This window comes from Protopterus annectens, chromosome 10.part0 (assembly GCF_019279795.1).
Source record: "Protopterus annectens isolate FY-2018-M chromosome 10.part0, PAN1.0, whole genome shotgun sequence".
NCBI lineage: Eukaryota > Metazoa > Chordata > Ceratodontiformes > Protopteridae > Protopterus > Protopterus annectens.
The window spans coordinates 31,717,471-31,739,781 of record NC_056744.1 but is presented as its reverse complement, the minus strand read 5'-3'; the positions used below and the strand labels follow the sequence as shown (position 1 = coordinate 31,739,781).

Below are 22,311 nucleotides of genomic sequence, written 5' to 3'. Positions count from 1 at the left end.
CGCTGTGCTTGTGTCACTCCACTCCCCTCCCCTACCCCCCATTCCCACCCATTCCCTCTCTCATTACATTTGTACTCTCTATGCCACATCTTTTCTTCTCCTCCAGCCAATTAGCTGTCCCTATCAATTAACAACTCCTCTCTTTCTCCACCCCACTACATTATCCTACCCCCATTCCCACTACTTTAATTCCTCTCCCCTACATCCATCATCCTTACCTCTTTCTCCATGTCATTTACTTCATATAAGTAGCCCTTCCTTATCCACTTAATCCCTTACTTGGACAAAATATTGCCATTGTCTAAGCTCTTCTCTTCTTTCTTAAAAACTACATATCATTCAACATTAAACCTCTCTATCTTTTTGCCTCCTTCCTCCTTTTCCTTTCCATGTCAACCTCATACCACATTACTATTAAACACCATCTCCTACTCACCCCATCACTCACATCACCCATGATTTCCCTCACCTACAGCCTATCTCTCCATCACTCTTTCAAATCTCACCTTCACACCTTTTCAAGGTTAACACATTTCCAAGCACCTGTCCTACCTCCACCCTCAAACCAAGACGTACTGCTACCTTAAACCCCCTCACATATATGGTTACTTTTCTGGAAACACTTCTCCTGGACAGGGACATCCACCCCAACCCAGGATCACCAGCCTGTACCTCCCTCAAATTCACATCTCATACCTCACCTTCCTTGTCCTCCCCCTCCCCTACCCTCTCGCCTTCTCTTAAATCAATACATATCCTCTAATTAAATATCCAAAGCCTAGTAAATAAAGTTACAGAACTGCATTTCTAGATTGCCAGCATTTTCCACCATATCTTAACTATGTCTGAAACCTGGTTGAGAGCCCATATCTCAAACATAGAAATCTTACCTCCAAGCTATAACTTCTTACACTCTAACAGAAACAAAAAGAGGGGTGGAGGTGTTGCCATCCTCTACTCTGAACAACTCAATCTCTCTCCTCTCTCCATTATTATACCTAGCTTTGAACCTGCAGAACTCCTTATCGTGAATTGTCACCTAAACACATATCAAAAATTTGCCATAACCTCCATCTACATACCTCGTGGAAATAATATTCCCATTCTTGAGAACATTCTCTCCTAGCTTGCTCAATATGTTCCATATGAACACATTTTCCTTGGGGACATTAACATTCATTTGACTAAGCTCTCAACTACATCTCCTAGTCATAGTCTCAACCTTCGTGGCATCACCAGCTCATATCCTTCCCTACTCAGACTAACAAAAACTCCACCTCTAGGTTGACTCTGGACTGGATTCTTACCTCAGATACCAACCTTTATCATAGCCTGTCCAAAGATCGTGTTAACAACGATAAGGATAAGAAACATTTCTTCTGTTCCAACCAATGTGGCCCACAGAAAAATCCCCAAAAAATTCTGGACTTCCATTAATCATATTCTTTATCCTGACAACCCTCCAACTCCCAATTCCTTCACAAGTAATACAGCTACTGAAACTGCCACTCTCCTTAATACTATTTCATAGAAGCAATCTAAAAACTTACACAAAATACTAATACCTCCTCTACCCATCCTTCATCCCCCAACATAACTCCCATTAATACACAAAATAGTATATTTCCCCTACCCCTCCTTCATCCCCATCATATCACCTTTCAATACCTTCTCTTTCAAACCCGTCCCCACCTTCATCAAATCTCTCCTTTCCAAACTCAAAACTTGCTCCCCCTCTACTGATAAACTACCTTCCTACTTTCTTAAAATTACTGCAGAATCCATTGCTTACCCTGTCTCCATACCTATAAATCATTCCATTACCAAAGTCTGCATCCCTGATCGATGGAAATCCTTCTACACTGTCCCTCTTTACAAGGGGGGAAACTCTACCGATCCATCCAGTTATAGGCTCATTGCCATCCTCTTCCCTATCTCCAAAATCCTGGAAAAGTGTATTCATACCCAGTTACTCAAACACCTGCTTGAAATTAACCTGTTAACTTCCACCCAACATGGCTTTAGACCCCACCACAGTACTTTCACTGCACTGCTTTCCTTCACCCAAACAGTAGCAGAGGCCTGGGATAACAACATGTTAGTCTCCTGTTTATTCCTTGATCTCTCTAAGGCCTTTGACACTGTCTCTCACTCTAAACTTCTAACTAAACATTCCAACTATCATCTCTCTTGTTCCTCTATAAATGGGTTCCCAAGTTATCTCACTAATAGGCAAAAATCCATTTTCTGGAAAACTGTCTTCTCCCCCTTCCTTCCAATCAACAGTGGTGTCCCACAAGGATCTATGTTAGGCCCCCTCTTGTTCAATATTTTCACTAACAATCTACATTCGGTCTGCAACCTCTCAACACTCCTACAATATGATGATTAGATTCTTATTACCACTGCTCATAGCATCCTCAGTCTCTTAGATCTAACTCAGGACACCTTTTCTTCAGTTGAAACATGGGTCTCAGATTATCAACTAGTACTTAATCCTAAAAAAAAACTGAACTCCTTCTCTTGTTTCCTAGAACACTGGCACATCACAAATCCTCCTTTTCCATCATCTCCCTCAACAATATCATCACTAAACCCAAACCCCACACCAAACTACTTAGCACCCCTATTGGTGATGAACTAAAATATGATGTACACATCCAACAATGTATAAAGAAAGCCCACCAGAAACTAGGTCTACTATATTGTAATCAGAAATTCCTTACACCTTCCTCCAAACTCTCCCTAGCCTAGTCTCTTCTATTACCCTGTCTGTTTTATGCTGCCCCTATCCTAACAAATATTCCAACTACACTACTGTCCAAACTTGAACAAACTTACGATAAAATAGCCAGATGTGCCTCTACTTTCCCTTACAATTCTCACCATTGTCTCTCCCTTAAGGCACTTCAATGGCCCGAATTCTCTAACCAACTTTTACTTCATCAGCTACATATTACCCACTCCATTCTGAATGATCTGTCTTCCAGCCCTTCTGTCTTTAACTTAACATCTTATTACAGTCCCCGTCATCACCTTCACATAACTGGAAAGTTCCTCCTTGATATTTACAAGCCTAACGAGAATATTGGAAAGTCCCTTAATAGGTTCTCAGTAGCCCATGCCTGTAATACACTTCCCCTTAACATAAGACAGACTGCTTAAAAACACCTGTTTAAACATTAACTTAAACACTATCTACTAAAGACATGGTCTTGTCCATGTCAAGCCCCCACGAGTACTTTATCACTTATTCATCTTTCACTCATCTATGAAATATCACCCTTTTTTCTCCTCTTCTCTGTGTCTTATAATTTTACTTCATTCTTCCTGGATTTAAAAACATAATAGTTTTGTTAAAACCATACCTCTTTTTGTCAAGTACCATGAATGTATCTCATATATTGTACTATTTTTGTAATTTCTATTTTATTGTTTATTTCTGTTTCAGTATGCAGTGATGTGAACTGCAGCTAATATACCTCATGTTATTTGTTCTGTACAATTTTACACTTCTATTATGTTAACGTCTATAAGAGTGTAAATTATCTGGAGCTTTTCTCCTCTGGTCTCCACTGAAAATGGGCCTCTGACTCAGTTGGACTAACCCAGTAAACAAATGCCAAATAAATAAACAAAATAAATGAAGAAGTTCTGAGTATGTAGTGCATATACATCCCTTTTACACTCTACACCTGCATAGGGAGCATACGTCTGACATACAATGCTGAGGAGGTAAAGGCTTTACTATACTGGCTGGACATTGGGCTATCCTTGGCAGGAGATCCCACATGAATACTGCAACAGTGATAAGGAAGGACATCATTTAGTTCCAGTTATAAAATGAAAACCTGATAGCAAGTAATCTGAATGTGCATTTCTACTGGAAAACTGACTTCCACCATTATTGAGAAATATAAGAAGCAAACTGAAAAAAATATTTCACTGTTATCATATATGAACTCCTGCTAAAGAATGCATGCAGAAAACAAGATGGCTGTTAACACATCTGCAGTCATACAGAACTGTTTCTGAACATTTACAAGCATCTTCATTTTTCATAACGACAGGTTAAATAGTTTTACACTTGCCAGATAAACATGCAAACAGGTTTCACCTTGTTTGTCCTAGTACAAACTGTAAACAGCTATCCATTTTAACGACAACTGTAGGCTATTTACTCCAGCTGATAATCTCTGGAATGGTTAGTATCATTTTTCTGTAGTGTATAATATGAGATATTACTGAAATGGCTTTGCCACTATTACTTTCACTTTTGCCTGTATAATTTTTACTTTTATTGCTCCAACAGCTTCTACAGTTACTGCACCAACATCCAGACAGTTTCCAAATATAGCAGAGATAACTATCACCAGTATTATCAATGGTCAAAATGCTGCTGAAAGGTATGGCTCAATTGTTTAATATTTCCTATTCATGAGGAATTGCAGTAAGTACAATTAATGAGATGGTCTAATACTAAAATAAAACCTATAATGGGTATAAAAGGGCTTCAGTCACTGTTCTGGATACCAGTCAATATATATATGCGCCTTTTGCTTCCAAGGAAAATCAGTTTAGCAATAACATTCAGAGAAGAAAAGGTCTGGATAAGCAGCATTACGGTGTAAACGGACTTTTATGTATGACTAAAATATTGTGCGCCAGTGGGAGAGGTAACTGATAAGAAAATTTACCAGTACACTACTGTACCTAATAGGTAAAAGCATGAAACAGTAATACTATATTTCCCTGCCCATATCAAGATCACGAGCCAAAGACCACAGCTCATGCAATTTTAAAACGTGTTCTTCCTACTGTAAGCAATGTTTGGATGTTTTCACAGTCAATAATGAGAATAAACTTTTTTTATCCATTATAAATTGCCACCAACACATTAAAACCTTTTCTTTTATTTACTTTTCTTGAAATTCCCTCACTATATGTAATAACTTAATTCCCACAGACACCTATAGTATTCTAGAATGTATATCAGGGAGATCTTCACTCCAAAGGATTCCCTACCAATGTTCATTCTTTTTGCTCAGATTGATGTTGGACATCTTGGCACACAAGACTCACATGACATACCTCGTATTCTGCATCAGTATTAAGAAAATGTAAGATGTGAAATATTGCATTATGGAACCAGATACTGTACTCCTTTGAACAAAAGCCAAGACTACTATTTCATTTATCTGCTTTTTACCTGAAGCTATAATTAGAGAGCAGCTTTTAACTGAACATAGGTTCTATATAAACAACAGGTGATCAAGGTTAGCCTCTTTGTACATTAACAGTCTCTGCAATGTGAGCAAAAGTTTCCGCTTTTCAAGGTTTCCCCATTATGTTGGCACTTACGTTGATTATGAATATTCAGTTGTGTTATGCCTTAATGTCTTATTTTGTGGCAACAGCTGCCTTTTAAGAACAATGTTACTCCTTGTTTTAATGTACAAAACAGAAGAAAAAATATACAAATCTGACTTTATGTTGAGACTACCACCTCAAAAGCCCAGGTCTAGGACTCACACAAAGTGCATGTGTGCAGCCATGTGGGTGACCAAGACAATGCCACTGTACTTGTTTTCAGGTGCAAACCACCTTGAGGCAAAAACACCTTGACTATTAGCACTGCACAGGCAAGCAGCATTCATCTCTGAATCCTAGCCAAAGTGCTTTTGTACAAAAAGATGGTCAAGTTCATTTTGTGCTGGGATTAATTGTATTATTTATTTATTTAGTGGCTGAATGTGACTTCAGCATTTTATGTTTTTATTTGGTAATGCATTTGCCGAGGAACAATGGAAAACAGTTTAAAATTCCAGTTTAATGTTTGCATTCTAGCATAGAGGATGAACATTACAAACTGCAACTGATTTTTGTTTGTGCAGTACTGTGGAGCTATCACTTTAGCGTAACAAGTTAACAAAGCTTTCATTATAATTATATTTTCTATTTGTTTACTGGGGTAACACACTGATCCAATTTGAAGATTTTGAGGCACATCCTATTTGAAAGAAAAAGATAATTCACATGTGCAGGAGAAAAAAATCATTCACATGCTTGTCAGAGTAAAATGAAAGAAAAAAAACTTTAGCTATTTACAAATAAAGAAAATGATGCGTTTACATGGTTGGCTATATATACAGTATAACACAACAGAGTAGTATTCGTTAGAATCCATTAGAGAGAGACCCCTGAAGCAGTAGAATAAGAAGAAATAATAGTAACAAGAGTTGTGTTATTTAGGTATGTGCATTTTTTAGAAACTGGCATGTCTGACCTGTTCTTGAAGGTGAGTTCTGAGATCTTGCTCAAATATGAACTTGGAGTTTTCTTTGATGGCAAAGTGGGGAGTGACTGTGACAGAGATGATGCAATTATGGAAAATTCATGTTTGGTAGACTGGAGAGCGTATCTAAGAGTAGATAGGGTGGGTAGAGTTAGTGAGGACTGACAGATTGTAGGATGAGGCTTTTCATGCAATTTAGCAGATGCCTTCAGGAACTCAAAGCGTTATGGACGCCTGTGTTACTTCCTTATCCCTCCTGAAAACTACTTCTGATTATGAACGAGTCTATTTAAAGGCTATTCAGGCCTCACCTTAATGGTTACATTATTTGAACGTTACAAACTTCTCTACTCTGAACCAAAAGAAAAAAAATAGTTTGAGTATTTTTTTCTCATTGTTAGTCCACTAAAAAGCTTTTGTTTGCATTAGACGGCACATTACAGAATGAACAAGTGACTGAGGCTTCAGATAACTGTCATGGGACTCCTTGCCAGGTTAGTTAGTAAATAAGAATCATTAAATATCAGACTAGGCTGGCTTCTATTCACATTAAATGACCAGTAAATTGGGGCTAAAGTACATGTAAATGTGGTACAATCTCATCTTTATGCAACAAACTGCCAAGATCCCTTCTGTTTAGTGAAGCTACTATATGAAGTATAACATATCTGGATAAATCTCAGCACATAAATATGAAATGTAAAAGTTTAGTTTGCTTTCAAATGGAAAATGAATTCTTTGTCACCTTACAAACATGTGCAAGCCTCATGCAGAATGCACTGTAATTTCATCAATATTTCACTGCTTTCTTAACCTTCTGTTACAGCCTCTTCCTCCTTTATCCTTTTTGCCCTTCTGTGATGTCACTTTTGCTTTTCCTCTTATACCTTACCCTTATGTCTGTGCCACACTATTTCAACACCTCCTTCCATTCTTTCCACATTTTATAACTTTCTATCTCGTCTTTGTAGTTGATACCTTTCTTCTCAAGATCATGTTGTTTTCATTTGGATATCTGCTGCCTCAATTTCCAGTTCCCATTTCCTAGCTACAAGGCTTTTCATCTCCAATGTCTGCACTTTCTGTTCTCTCTGTTCCTCATCATCCCATCATCCTATCCTCCCATCTTCCCATCTCCCCTTGCACATCTAGTCCCCACATATAAAACTATTCTCTTCCTAGGCCTGTAATGTGATTTTCCAGTGGTTATGCAACTATATACCCATTTACACTGCCAGACTACATGCACTTTTCCTGTTTTTTCCTGTCTTCAGTTCTAGGATTTGCTCTCTTTCTTTTTTCTCCTCATTCATTAGCCTTTTTGGCATACAAAATTACCTACAGAGAGCCCTAAGGCACTGGTCAACTACACACTGGGTAGTCTGAGCGTTCTCTACCACACTTCTCTCACCTTCATCCATACAGCTGTCACCTTTCAGCCATCTTCTCTTTTACACCTTAGATGCATTTTCATTACAGTGGCTGAATTGAATTTCTCTAAATGTTCATGTAGGTTAAACTACATATCTTTGCCTTCCCCAATTTCTTCCACGGTGCTTTTCTAAAATTCTTACCTTTCTCTCTACCCTATTCTTCATCTCTCCCTACCTGCTGTTTTAGCTATGTATCTTTTAGTATCAGAAAACTCCACTGGTCTTGTTTTGGCAGATCACACTGTTCAATTAACTTTTCCAGCATTTTGAAGACTATTCTCCCTTCTTCTACTTATTTTGCTAGATCTTTTCTTTTTATAATCTGTATATCTTCCAAATCTTCTTGTGGGAGATGCCCATCTCTGTTTCCATCTGCTTTTCCCATAACACTTTCCATCTCTTCTCCCCATTCCACATGTTCACATCTCACAATCTTCTTGTTCTTTCCCCAAATGATTTCCATCTCTCTTTTCCTGCCTTGCACTCTGTTCTTAACCCTTATTTATTTATTCCTACCCACTACCAGAGCATGACACTGTAAGTCAAGGTGTATGTCAGTAAATGTGACATGCCCCAACACCCCTTTCACCTGAATAACTCGACTTCTCCCCCAAAAGCCTTTGCTTTTTGTTCCATTCCTCCAAATCTCTGTGTACATCTCCCACTTTTTTTTTCAAGCTCCGCTGGAAGGTTCCTCAATACTTATGCTATATAGCTATCCATCTGCTGAATCACTTTTACATGACATAGCATTATATATGTGCCCTCTCCCACGTCAGATCTGAATCCACCTTTCTCTTCTGCTCGACCTTGCTTTCCTGGAGTATGTCTTTTAATGTCAATCCTACATGCAAGCTTACAGAAACTTATACTCAACCCCTCATAAACAAAAGCAATGCTGTTTGGAAACAAGAAAAAAAATAGTCAAAACACCCAGCTTCCTTAATAGTAAAGATGTTAACAACATCACCATAGAAACTACCACATGCTTCAAATACCTTGGCATTTTGCAAGACCACTCTCTTAACTTTCATTTGCACATTTAAAATACATGCAAACAGATCAACATAGTACTACTGCTCGGGGCAAACAAGCTATCGCCTCTTCTGTTGAAGCCAGCCAAAGCTGTCAGAGGCAAACAAGTACTCTTATCTCAACTCAAATATGGACTACCCATAAAAGTCCCAGCCTCAAACAAAAATGTTACCACCTTGTAAATTATTTCCAATAAAATCTGTTAATTCATTACTAGCTCCCCCATTAATGAACACCACTGATAACCTCTTGTCAAAGCTAAATGGATCTCAATACATTTGACAGATAATCTCTCACTAAGATCACAAACTCACAAAGCCCTTTCTCCTGAGACACCCCCCCCCTCAAACTATTCACCAAAACCACCACAAATAATTTCAGGGGTATCCCTCAATCTCAATCTACCCTGCTAACTTCAAAAACTAAACTTCATTGCACTTACCATGCATTCTCCATCTTAGCACCTAAATTGTAGGACTCCATTCCTCTCTCAGAGATGTGCAAAATTACTCGGACTTCAAACAACAGCTTAAGGAACATCTTTTTACCCAAAGTGCAGCTGCACTCACACAGGTCTCATTGCATGAATCCTGCACCTCTCTTGTATACCTAGTTCATCTTGTCATGCTCTCATTCACCCTATTTGCCTTTTCTCTTTGCATCTCTCACACTTCCTCCCCTTTCTATTCCTCTCCCCCCTGCATGCCTCTCTTACCATTTCTCTGTGTTACCCATGATATCCTGTTCCACAACTATTCATACTCACCTCTTATAATGTCTTCATACCTCTCTATAATGATATGATGCTGTCCCTGTAGCACAAACAATCTCAGTCATTATGGCTACATCTTATCCATAAAACTCTGCTAAGCATAATTCCATTTATCCATCCATGTTTCTTGAACTAAATGTTGTAGCATATTTTTTTTCATGTGTAAATATGGATAGGTTTTCAGCATACCTTTGTATCTGTAAACATGGTTTGTTACATTTCTTATGTGATCCTATTCACCAAAACTGTGTCTGAATATGGTCCGTTGTGATCAGTTTATGGCTCAAGTAAACAAATATAATTAAATATTTTGAGAATTTACCACCTAAACTTTCTCATGCCTCCCATGCTTCTATCCTAACATTCACCATTTCTCTTATATTTATCAGTCCTGTTTTTACTAGCACTTCCTTTATGTTCATGGATAGTACCATGCATTTGTTCTGCATAAATTACAATTCTAAATTTTATTCCTCTCTCATTTTCAAGTCCTTTTAGCTTTTTCCTCCTGTCTGACACCAATTCATCAATTCCCTGCATGTATAAACCCAGGGATAACGGACACCGTGTGACCTGTCTCATGCCTTTGCAACTTCCGATCCCTATATTGACTTTGCCTTCTAGCTCTGGCACTGCTTTTATTCATATTACAAATCTCTTTCCTGACCTTCTTTTGTTTAGAACCTCTCATATGAATGTACAGCTTACTAGACTGAAATTAATCCTTTTTGAAACTTAAGCGGTACCATGCCTCCTTCTCCTTCTTCTTTCTCATTTTATTCTTTTAGGATGGGACTAACCATCTCCAGCCAATCGTTTTCCACCTGCCTTTTTTAACAAACCCTTCTGAACTTCCTGTGCCATTAGCAGTAAGGCTTCATCCAAGTACAAAACTAATATTTTTACCATAATTATTTTAATATCCGTGTTTATCGGTTGACTTTCACTTAATCATCTTTTAGCTGCTCACACCTCATTTCCTCATGTCTTTTTGTGTATACTGCAGTGTAGGACACCTGAATGCACAAACTGCTTTGGTAAATATACTTTATCCACATTTATTCAAACTCAGAAGTAATATATTTATAGATTAAGGGTGTGGGAGCAAAGACCCTCCATGACAGAGTGCAGGGGGAGCTTGCTCCCTCCACAAAAACATTTTTTAATTTGATGCCAGTCAGAAATATAGAATGAGTGTCCAGCATCTGACAGTGATTTAGTGAACGTGGTTGCCATCTGAGTTAATAAAGTAGATCCATGCATATCAAATATACTAAATGAAGTTACCCACATCGTTACATTCCTCCACTCCTTCAGTATCACCCCTACTCATGATCTTCTCAACAGATTCAGAGATGCCTCCTGTCCATACTATAATTTTAAATTCTTTACTCAGCACTTGCCATATCTTCCCCTAACTGATAGACTTTAAAGGGAATCCATTAGACCTTCCCCATCAACCTTTCTTTTATATTTAATGCTTTATATATTCTATAGTGAGGTCCACACCAAGCTTTCTTTTTTATCCTTCACTGTTTTTTTTGTTTTTTTACCCCTCTCTTGTGCTCCCGTTTTCATAATCAGTGATCTCCATCCCCTTTGTTTTCTGTGTTCAACAGTATCTTCAAAAAACTCCTTAATCTTATAGTCATCTACCAGTTGTCCAGCTGCATAACTAATCTTTGCTTCCTCTACTCTTCCCTTATTTGGTTTTCACTTCCTGTCCATTTATAAATTACCCATCTACATGCCATTTCCTTTGTAGTCTGCTCTGTCATCCTTTTCTCCATCTTGACAGCTGTATTGTGTGATATGCGTCTTTCCTGCATTTCAGACTCATCTCTGTTGTGTGCAAGTTCTTCCCATGCTATAGATCTGTCTAACCTGCTGCACCAGTAAGTTCCTTGTGAATGTTTAATATGCTTTCAACTTATTCTGATCATATTTATTTTCAAATCCTTCTTCATAGTCTGTTGTATTCCTCCTAACCTAACATAACTGTAGAAACATAGAAAGATAAAAGTCTGCATTTACTATCTCTATTCCTTTCTTCTAGGTTGCTCACATTTTTCGTAGAACTTAATGTGAAATTCTCTGTCATATGTGTTTCTTGCTGAAATTTCTTACAGCCCATATTTTTGATCTTTTTTGCCCTTTTCCTCACTGTAATGCAATCTTGGAGTTTGTGTACATTTCGATGTTATGGAACATCACTCATATAGTTTTGACCATGTGCAGTTCGAGGTTTTGTAATGTTGATATTCTAAAGTAGATCCATCTTGATCATTGTTTTTGTCAACAGACTAATCTGATATGTTTCATTTCAAAAGATCATCTTATTGAACGTGAGGACTGCTGAATTGTTTAATGTTGTGGGGTGTGCTTTGGGTAAGTGTCTGCATTAATACTAAAACATTCGAATCTAATGAAAGTTTCAACATTACGGGTAGGTGTGTGTGCATGCACGAGATAAAGTTTGTTGGTTAGGGTTAGAGTAAGACTTAGGTAAGGGGACGGCTTTTTTGTTGTGCATGTGTGTAATGACATTCTGTTGTTTAGTGGTGTTAAGAAAAGGGCTTTTCATCACGTGATATGCATGGTTAGAGTTAGAGGCAGGGTTAGGGTTAGCACACTGATCCACCTTATTCATGTGTGCTAACCCTAATCTTGCCCCCGCCATTAACCCTGCAAACCATCTTATAAATAAATCCTTTTACCTAACAGCATCACACAGATTTGGTCCTGTGGTGTAGTTAAGGATTATTTTTTCAGTTAACAGATGAGAAAAGGAGAGAATTTGTTTATGATCAGTTTTGTTTTGGCCTTTTCATTGTTCTTAACTCACCTGACCACTGCATACTCCAACTTTGTGCAAGTCCTAGTCACTTTTTTCCTTCATCAATACTTCTAGATTTCCTTCTTTCCACCCATCAGGTCATTGGTGTCCACATCTTAACATGACACATGTGCACTTCCTGCCTTCCATGAGTAGCTTTCTGTCTGCCTCACTGACACTTGTCCATATCAAACTGATTTGCCTGTCCAAATGGCATTCCCTGCAAGCCTCTGAACAGCAGACTATATCCTTTGTCTTTTTGGCTACCATAACTACTAGAATGCTTCCTGGGTTGCTGGTGCATTATCTTCTACCAGAAACTATTCCTCACGTCTGCACTGCTTTGGAAGTTCTGTCGTTTCAGACCTCTACTCTTGCTTTCTAAACCTCTTTAAAGGTGTTACACTACCTCATGTCTCCTTGATTCCCTGCTTTCCCAGACTGCGGACGATCAGATAATTCTTCTGGATTTCTTTCCTCCTGCTGTTTACTTCCAGTCTTTATTCCCCTCTGTCACATGTATCATTCTTTCTATATGTGAAATGGTCCCCACTTCTCTGCCTATCTTTTCTCTGCTTCTTCACCTTCAGTCTTTATTTTTATTTTATTTCACTTTGATGACCAGGGAAGTCCACTGGGCCAAGAAGAGCCCATTTTCAGTGAAGGCCCAGGGAGAAAAGCTCCATTAACAGTGACAAGTCCATTAACAATAATAATAATAATAAACATGCATATCAATCAGATATGTAACACATGATGAAGAATACAATTTAGCAAGTATGAGGCGATAAACAAGTATTAAATACATAGAGTATCTGAAGTGATAGCTGATATACATTCAAGCAGAGTAAATCTTAATAAAATGCTACGAGGTAGGACTTCTGCATTAATAAAACGATGGAGTGCAGAAGGAATATTAAAGATGCCAATCAGGTATGGGCTATAGACTGGATGTGGTGACAGTAAGCAAATAATTTTGTAAGGAGGTAAGTCTAGCAGACAGGGTGTTCTGTAGCTGAATCGTTTCCAGGCATATGAATGTCAATATTTACATAGATTTGGTGAGCAGTTAAAAAAGAGTATAAGTGCAATTCAGCAGTAGTTGCTGAGTTTTGTATGTTAGGAGAATGGTAGGATGGAGGTGATAAGCAGAACTGGGGAGTAGAATGTGGGTGTGGCTAGGGAGAAGGTGATGAGTTCAAGTGGGGAAAGAGCAGGGACAGATCCATTTAGAGGATAGGTAGGTTTGCAGGAGGGATTTGAAGTTGGAGGGGTTTGGAGTATTTCAGAGGGAGGGGGGAAGTACGTTCCATAGTTTGGCGAGGGAGTATGAAAGCAGGAAGTGGCCAGTCTTAATCTTTTCCTCTCCCTAGCTCCAGCTACCTGCTGTTTTATATTTTATATACACATATATACAGATACACACACACACACACACACACACACACACACACATAATATACATATATATATATATATATATATATATATATATATATATATATATATATATATATATATATATATAGATATACATATACATATATAGATATAAATAAATGGATAGATATGAATAATGACATTTAAATGATCACCCTCCAAAAAAACATCAAAACTTAACAGAACAAAAGAGGTGCAGTCCTTTTCTGATATGTTAGGCTATGCTTTATCCCTTGTTCCACCTTACTGAAGCCCACTAATTCTAAATCTAACCCAATCTCTAACCCCAATCTGACCTTCAAAAACTCCTTCCCATTACACTACCATGCACATGACATCTTGGACACAGAATGCATATAAAACACACCTATCACCTTACTTAACTCCCTAACCCTAAAACTCACACACACCTCAATAATCCTCATATATTACCCCCTGACCTAGCCCTAACCTGCATACACTCTCAAAGACAAACTCCCCCATCTACAAATACACGCACACACCTTATAAACCCACACCATTCAAAATTATGTACATCCGATATTCAGGTCAAGTACAGCAAATGTTCAACGTTTTAAATGTTTGATCTTTAAATGTAACATAGATATAGATTTTATATATATATATATATATATATATATATATATATATATATATATATATATATATATATATATACACACACACACACACACACACACACACACAAAACAAAAAAGAGATGCACCAGGAGCAAGACAACAGATATCATGGGGAAGGGGTTGTGGTTGCCTATTTTAATACACAAACTGTTCCATTCAGCCATCTTGAAATAACTTGCTTTGCCATGCATAAAGTCTCAGTGTGAGAAAACCAAAATAATGCCTCCTTCTGCACAAAGACTGCTGCCGGCACTAAATTTCAATTTCTCACATACATAGACTGTCCCTCATAGGCTGAGTGTGGTCATAATACATCCTCCAACTCCCTTTTCCATATATCAGAACATCACATATAATTTCTGACTTGCCCATAAGAAAATAAGTACTTCCCGTTCATTCAGATTTCATTTCCGACATTTAGCTTTTAACTCTCAAACAAGAAATAGTCTGGGGGTGCAGAGAGGCTTGTTCTCCTGCAAAAAAAAAAGTTTGTAGGAGGAGAGTGATGTTCAAGATCTTCTCCAGTCATTTAGTCTTTTTGTTTTTTCACTTGTCGGTACTCGGCATTCTGAATGCCAGCATTTCAGTAGGGAGCCCTGACCAGAACAATACACTCTTCAAGAGATCATCCATTATTTCCTTGTGCAGCTTCAAATGAGATAAGTGACCAGGCTTTACTTAGTAAAACACCTTCACTAAGGAAAAGGGTTTGGACAGCAAAGTAATCCATATGTAAGTGTAACTGAGGCAGGGTGGAGGTCTTGAGAATATTGCATGAGGCTGCAACATTTTTTTGCCAGTCAGTTGACAATGATTTCTTGATTTTAATTTCTAGAATATCTTAAAAAGTAACAGTAAATATAATAAAGGATAATTATGCAGATCATATTCAAATTGCAATTCAGCATTACATGGAATATGGATCAAATAAAACGAGATCAGCACCCTATCAAAAAATGAAGTGAACACTTTCATTTAATTAGTGCTGCATAGAGTATCACATACACTGGAATAAGGCAACACGTTTAGTAAGGTTACTGTTAAGAAGATGAACCTGCTGATTACAGATTAATTGAGCCATTCATATCCTTCTTAGAAAAAATGCAGAGAGAGTGATTTTTGTCTGAAGTTGCATATGGTGAGCAATGTAAGTTTCACTTGCCTGTAGTAATTTCAGAACTGCTGTTGAAGTGGCAGGAATACAGCAACCTCCACGTGAGGAAGAGCATTTCCTTCAAAAAGTTTTTGAGTGGGTGGGCTCCAAAGAAACCTGTTTTGGTTTGCCAGGCTTTATTCACTACTCTGTCACACATTTTACATTATGTGTACTCAAGTTAAAGGATGAAGACAATGCTTTACTAAATGTAGTAATTAACAACCACAGTACTTCAAAATGCTTTCTTCATACTTTTTGGATCTGTGCCTAAGTTCCGTACACTTTAGTGCTCTACTGTAAAATTAATTTAAAACATTTAATCTTGCAATGTGTTTGTAATAGCAGACACAAGACCTAAATGATCATTAAGGTGTCTGCATCCAGTTGTATAGTGAATCATAAATTCTGTCCTTAGTCAATCTGATGAGAAGACTTTAACTTTATATATTTATACTTGCTGACCAGGCTGGAACACTAATGAAAAAAAATATTTCAGCCCCTGAATAGGTATTAAAATACAATAACATTAAGGTACAAGGTTTACAGATACATAGCAGAGTTAAATTCAAAAAAATTCACACACATAATGTTTCTCTAGGGGGAACATTTACCAAACGAGAAAAAATATGTTGTGCATCTGGAAAGTGATTAGTATATGCTTTAATAATAGGTATTACATTATTAATACGCAGGGTATGATCTTGATAAACATCTTTACATCACAGATGTGCTGTTGTCATATTGGGTGTCATGATGTCTGTTGACTGCTGTATGGGTGAGCCAAAGGTTGGCCAAATAACCAAAGGAAAGGAGGGAGCGTAGACTGGAGGAAGTGAGTGTAGCAAAGAATGAACTTTTTTACAGAAATTTTATCACAGGATTTTCTAAGAATATTATGTTCCTACAGTAACTGGTAGATGATGGTTATTCATTTGAGAAGAATTCAGGTTTATTCCATAATTTTTCTGTCGAGTTTGTTAGTTGCTAAATCTGTCTTGAATTGGGAGATACCATTTGAATCTCTTGTGGATGGGGGAGGGTTCTACCACAGTTTGGGTCCTAGAACAGAGATGTTGTGCTTTGCATTTTTGTTGGAGGATGGGGTATGAAAACAGGGTGCAAAGTGAGGTTGAGAGCAGAGGTTTCTCATTATGAATCTGCTACTGAGGTGAATACATTGAAATGGAAGATGGTTAGCTTCCTTGTGAACTTAATAGTGATGTTTAGAACTATGGATTGGCAAATAAGAACTGACCTTTAGCTGGAGGATGACTGAAGTGGGTTAAGGTTCTCTGATGATTATTATTGGTAGGCCCTCTTCTAGCCGGATCATGAGAATTTCCTTACCGATGGTTTCTTTATCTAAAGTGGATAAAAAAAGTGTCCTTTTCCATGCCTAGAGAGACAATGTATTGGAATATTATTTCCATTTTCTGGATATGATGTTACCAGTTTAAATTTTAATACAACCACATGATTAGATATTGGTAGTAGCAGTGGTGTCCTAAAGTGCTGCCGTTGAAGGGCACAGAGGACTTCAGTTTTGACTGGACTTACTATTAGTTTTGAAGCTTAGCTATTTCGCAATGGTTATGAAGTATTTTTGTAATTGTAGCTCTATGTTACTATGGAAGGAATAAGTTATATAGATAACCATATCACTGTGGGGAGAATGACAGAGAGAAGGGGATCTTCTGAAAGTAATCCATTAAAAAGGAGAGGGAAACATTGACAGATAGTCCTTTGACTAGGGGTGCTTTGGAGGAAGTGCCAGAATCTATTTTTACTGCTAAAGTTTGATTTAACAGAAAAATACATAGCTATTGGCAAACTTTGTAGCCAGTCCCAGGAGATAATCAAAACCATTTTGAGAAGATGATGATCAACCACGCCAAACATTTTAATGTGATTTATAAATATTGTACATCTTACTTGGCCATTGCATATTAAAATTAGGATGTCATCTGTTAAATTCTAGAGGGCTGTCATTGTGCTGCAGTTTTCTTAAAAGTCATGCCATTATCTAGAAAGTAGACCTTCATCTAAAATGTAATTGGACAGCTGTACAGACCAGTTTTCCAAATACTTTAACACGAGTTAAGAGCAAGATATGGGTTTGTTTTTGGAACTGGCTTAATTATGGTCCCTTTCCATAGTTTAGAGAAGGTGATACACAACAGAAGCAGGGGATACCAATGTGTGTGAATGGATAAACTGTATGTTTTGCGTAGGTCTTGACAAGCCAGAGGTGTGCGTTGTCCGTGCCTGAAGACCCATCTGTTGATATAGCTACACAGATGGGACACAGTCTTGTGGGTGTGGAATACTGGATGACATAAGAATCGGAGCAGAAGGTGCCTGAATTGTTTAAGGAATAGACTTGAGTGTAATTGAGCCTTTGCTGGACAAGTAGATTAGACTAACCAAGAGATTATTTTTCTTTTCATTTCTTTAGATACATCCCCACAGCTGACCACCAGCTGCTACATCTCCTCTGCCAATTCATGGGGTCTACTGGATCTGCCTTTGCCACTCCTGGCCTCAACTCATCCCATGTCAGAGGCTGGTCAGGAGATGAAGGAAACTGGTGCAGCATCATAGTGCTTCTGGGGGGGTGTATCCATTCCTCTTTCCCCTGCAGCAGCCATGCAAATTCCTCACTTGCTGCTCTGAGAAGGGCATGTACTTTCCACACATGCTCAACCTCCCACCCAAGCTGCATACTACATGTGGCATTGAGCTCACTAGGGTCTTATAGTTGCTACTGCAGTGACCCTAGACTACCATCCTCTAACCCCCTCCCCATTATGGGACCTAACATCAGCTGTTCACTCCCATCTCTCCTGGTGTCTGTGCTACTAGTCAAAAACTCATCATCAGAGGTGCAATAAGACCTCTGAGGGATTTTTCATGTCTCTACCTGTAATTTGATTTGCTTTTGTCTGGAATGGTGTTGATCGATGAAAGAATTTGCTGGTGGTTATACAGTTATGCACCTTTTTGCCTTTTAGTACTTTTTTTGCTAGGTTACATAGGGTCATGAATGTCTGTTTATGCTGCACTGGTTTCCAGGGCTCAGTTTTAAGTTGTTGCACAGCTTTTAATTCTTTTGGCAACCATTTGTTTTGGTTTAAATTATGATGACATGATAGCAGATGGGAGAGTCTGCTATGGTCTGAGAGAAAATAAGTATTTGCTGTTTTACAATCATTAGAAGAAAGATTGAAATCTAGCTTGAGGGTTAATATTTTGGGATTTCTGTCAATTTTAAACAATTTTGGGTCTAAAATTATGATGTGGGCATTTTGTTTTATTGTATTGGTGATATCAGAGGTTATTTGGCAGTGATCTTTAAGAAAGAGCAAAAGAATGGAGGAGGAAATGAGATTAAAAATATTGTCTGTCGATCTATGAGTGAAAAATTGTATTTAGATTTAGTCTGCAGGCTCTGAAGAAAATTTGAATTAGTCCAAGATTTACTGTATTGTAATTGAGTAGGTTTAAGCTGAAGTCCATCATTATGACTCATTGTTTAGCTTGATAAATGCAATATGTGAATGCAATGATTAGTTGTTTTACTTTTGCTTGAGACGAGAGAGGTGATAGGTGGTTGAAGTAATGTAAAGAATTCTGCCTTTCAGTTAAGGGATTGGAACTTCTAGCTAAATTGAGGTAGTACTCTAAGACAGAAGTAGGTTGAGACTATCAGGGTATTCAATAAACCCTACATGGTAACAAAAAAATTCAGATTCAGTAAGCACTTTGTAGAGGCATGTACCCCAGTGCATACAAGGAGGTAAAAACCGTGGCATGCTAATTACGGCACAAGCAGCTGAATTGTATGCTAATCAACGGATTTAACATGGTGGAGCTATTCAACAAGCTATAAGGCATCCATCTAGACTCCATGCTGGTTTTTCCTGTGAATTCCAAAACTTTTGGAATACAGCCACGGAAAGGAGTCTACACAGACAGAATGTTGGGAACTGCTGCTGCTTTAATTCATTTGTATGTGCTACAGGTTGAAACTAATGTCGCTGTTGCTGCTCAAAGGCCTAAGCCGAGTAGAAGAATAGTGTTCAGGCCCCATTTAACTTTTATCAACCTATATGACATGGACATTGTAGAGTGCTACAGGGTGGACAGGGACATACAACATGGACTCTGCAACCACTGGCGTCCTCAACTCAGAGCCAGAGCCAACTGAAGGGAACCCATCCCAGTGGAGCTAAAGGTATGTGTAGCACTTAGAATTTTAGCTACAGGCACCTTTCAGAGACCAACACTGGACATGCTGGGAGTGTCACAAGCATCACCATCCAGGATCCTCCACCAGTTCCTGAATGCTATGCTCTAGCATGCCAGTGATGACATATATTTTCCCCATAGTTCTGAGGAGAGGGACAGAAATATGCAGGAGTTCTACCACATAGCACACTACCCTGAAGTACTGGCTGCCATAGACTGCACATATATAGAAATGAAGGCACCATCCGAGGAACAAGGTAGGGTCTACATAAACAAAAGGCCTACCACTCTATCAACTGCCAAGTGTAATGTGTGTGTGTGTAATGCCAGGGGAATCATCTTGTGTGTGCTGACAACCCTGGCAGTTACCACTACTCACATATTTTGCACACTTCCCAACTGTACCAGATGTTTGCTAGGGGGGTATCCCACAGGTCATTTACTGGGGGATGCAGGCTATGCACTGGAACCATGGATGATGACACCTATCAGAAATGCACACACACCCACGGAAGAATGCCATGATGGGGCACATGCTCAAACCAGAAATACAGAGCATGTGTTTGGACTGCTGAAGTCACAGTTCCTGTACCTACACACATCTGGGGGGAGCCCTGCAGTACAGTCAATGGACGTGTACTGATATATTCACAATATGTGCCATGCTACACAACATCACCCTGAGAAAACAGCTTCAGCATGATCAGCAAGGTGAAGCAGCACACATCCCATGCACACATCCCACCAGCAATGTCAAGGTTACCACAGCCAAAGGCAGATGAGGAGACAGAGGGAGAACCACCAGCTGCTGTGGGTGTAGGCAGATGTAGGTGTGCTCAGTTGGCGTTGGTTAAAAGACAATGCATAGCACACTGGCTCACCACCTAGGAGCCTAAAACCTTCCTCCTACTCACATACGTATAGTAACATTGATGCCAGGCAACTAATACAACCATTACCTTCCCATGTATTGGTTGCGTGCTGCTTGCATCAGAGTCAGCCCTGAACTAAAACTTTGGCAACTCCTGCATTTACAAGGTAAGTCCTGAACCTGGAGTGTAATACTATAAATGGGTGAATTATCCTTGTATTTCATTACTTGGTATGGTAAGCATGTAAAAGGTAGGATATTTGTACAGAAATTACCTTAACATGTGACAGCAGAGACTTATTTGACTTATATGTGTCCATTACTAAGCAGTAGGCCTCAGGCATCAAAGATTCACACAGTCATACCTCTCAAAAGTACTGATGATCACTGTATGCCCTCAATTTAGCACCATACCTTTGTGCTGGTAAATCATTAAAGAGAGAAGTTAGAAAGTAATGATACACATTACAGTTTCTAACTTCACAACCCTCACAAGATCATTCACTATAAAGTTGGGAATTTTGACACTATCAGCTGTCAAACTTTCCAAGGCCAATATAAGTCAAAGGTGCAATTACCAGTTCAACACCACAAATGCAAATATGCTAAACACTAAGTTAGCCATGCACCTAGAGCATCAGACACAAAGCTTATGTATCACTGAATCTAAAAGATATTAAAAAGGGATATCTATGGCACAGTTATCACTTGCACAAGGTGTCATGTGGGGGGGCAGGAAGCCTAGGCTGACACAAAAAGCCAGTGAGTGTGTGTGAGTAAGAAAGAGAAGCAGGCAGACACTTGGTTAAACCAACAAATGGCCAGTGAGACAAAATGAGTAACTGTTGTATGTGTGTTAGTAGGGCTCCTCCAGGTGAAATTGGTATACGAGTGCCTGCATGAACACAGCCAACCTCTGTCCTGGCTATGCATCATGTTATTTTGGACAGGTATGCTCCATGCATGGTAGAGGTGGCAGTTCATCATTGTTGTCCCTGACCATGAAAACTGGCAGTGCCAGGAGTTGCACAGGCACGTCCACACCCACGTTCAGATGCACTGCAACTACCTGAGCATGACTGATGTCTGCCAGATGAGCTCTCTCCACAGGGATGCCCAGGACCATAACCCCATAGCCTGCCATCTCTGGGTGTGGACACCACACTCATTGATGGAGCAGTGGAAGTACTGCCACTATAGGAGCATGATCAGGCATGGTCATGCTTGCTAACAGCAGACGATGTGGCTAACCTATACCCACAAGGATGCTGTTCCCCTCCCAACAACAGATGTTCAGTCACAGACAATGCTCATTCCATGACAGACACCCCTCGTGCCATCACAGATATCCCTTGTTCCACTGTGTCATTCACCTGATCCATTGAATTGGCAACATGGTAGAGGCAGTCATGTATGTCAGCCTGTGCCACATCTACAACCCTGAGCATTTGTCTGGACCACCTATCGAAATGTACCTGCACCTCTATGATGGACCTAAACATACATTGAGTTGCACGGGAGGAGACATCTGCACTACGTGGAGGAGGGACAGCAGACCCCCTCTGAGCACCCCCATCAACCCTC

General features: G+C 39.0%; 2 protein-coding genes across 2 annotated transcripts in view; one reads left to right on the top strand and one right to left on the bottom strand.

The window, feature by feature from the left end:
* Positions 1–22,311, bottom strand: part of RAB37 (RAB37, member RAS oncogene family) — a 2,500,291-nt gene that overhangs the window by 2,299,911 nt on the left and 178,069 nt on the right. The window lies entirely within an intron of this gene.
* Positions 1–22,311, top strand: part of LOC122812924 (CMRF35-like molecule 7) — an 89,635-nt gene that overhangs the window by 22,133 nt on the left and 45,191 nt on the right. The window contains exon 3 of the mRNA XM_044084982.1: positions 4,313–4,406. Within this exon, the coding sequence (XP_043940917.1) occupies positions 4,313–4,406 (94 nt within the window). The remainder of the gene's footprint in view (positions 1–4,312; positions 4,407–22,311) is intronic.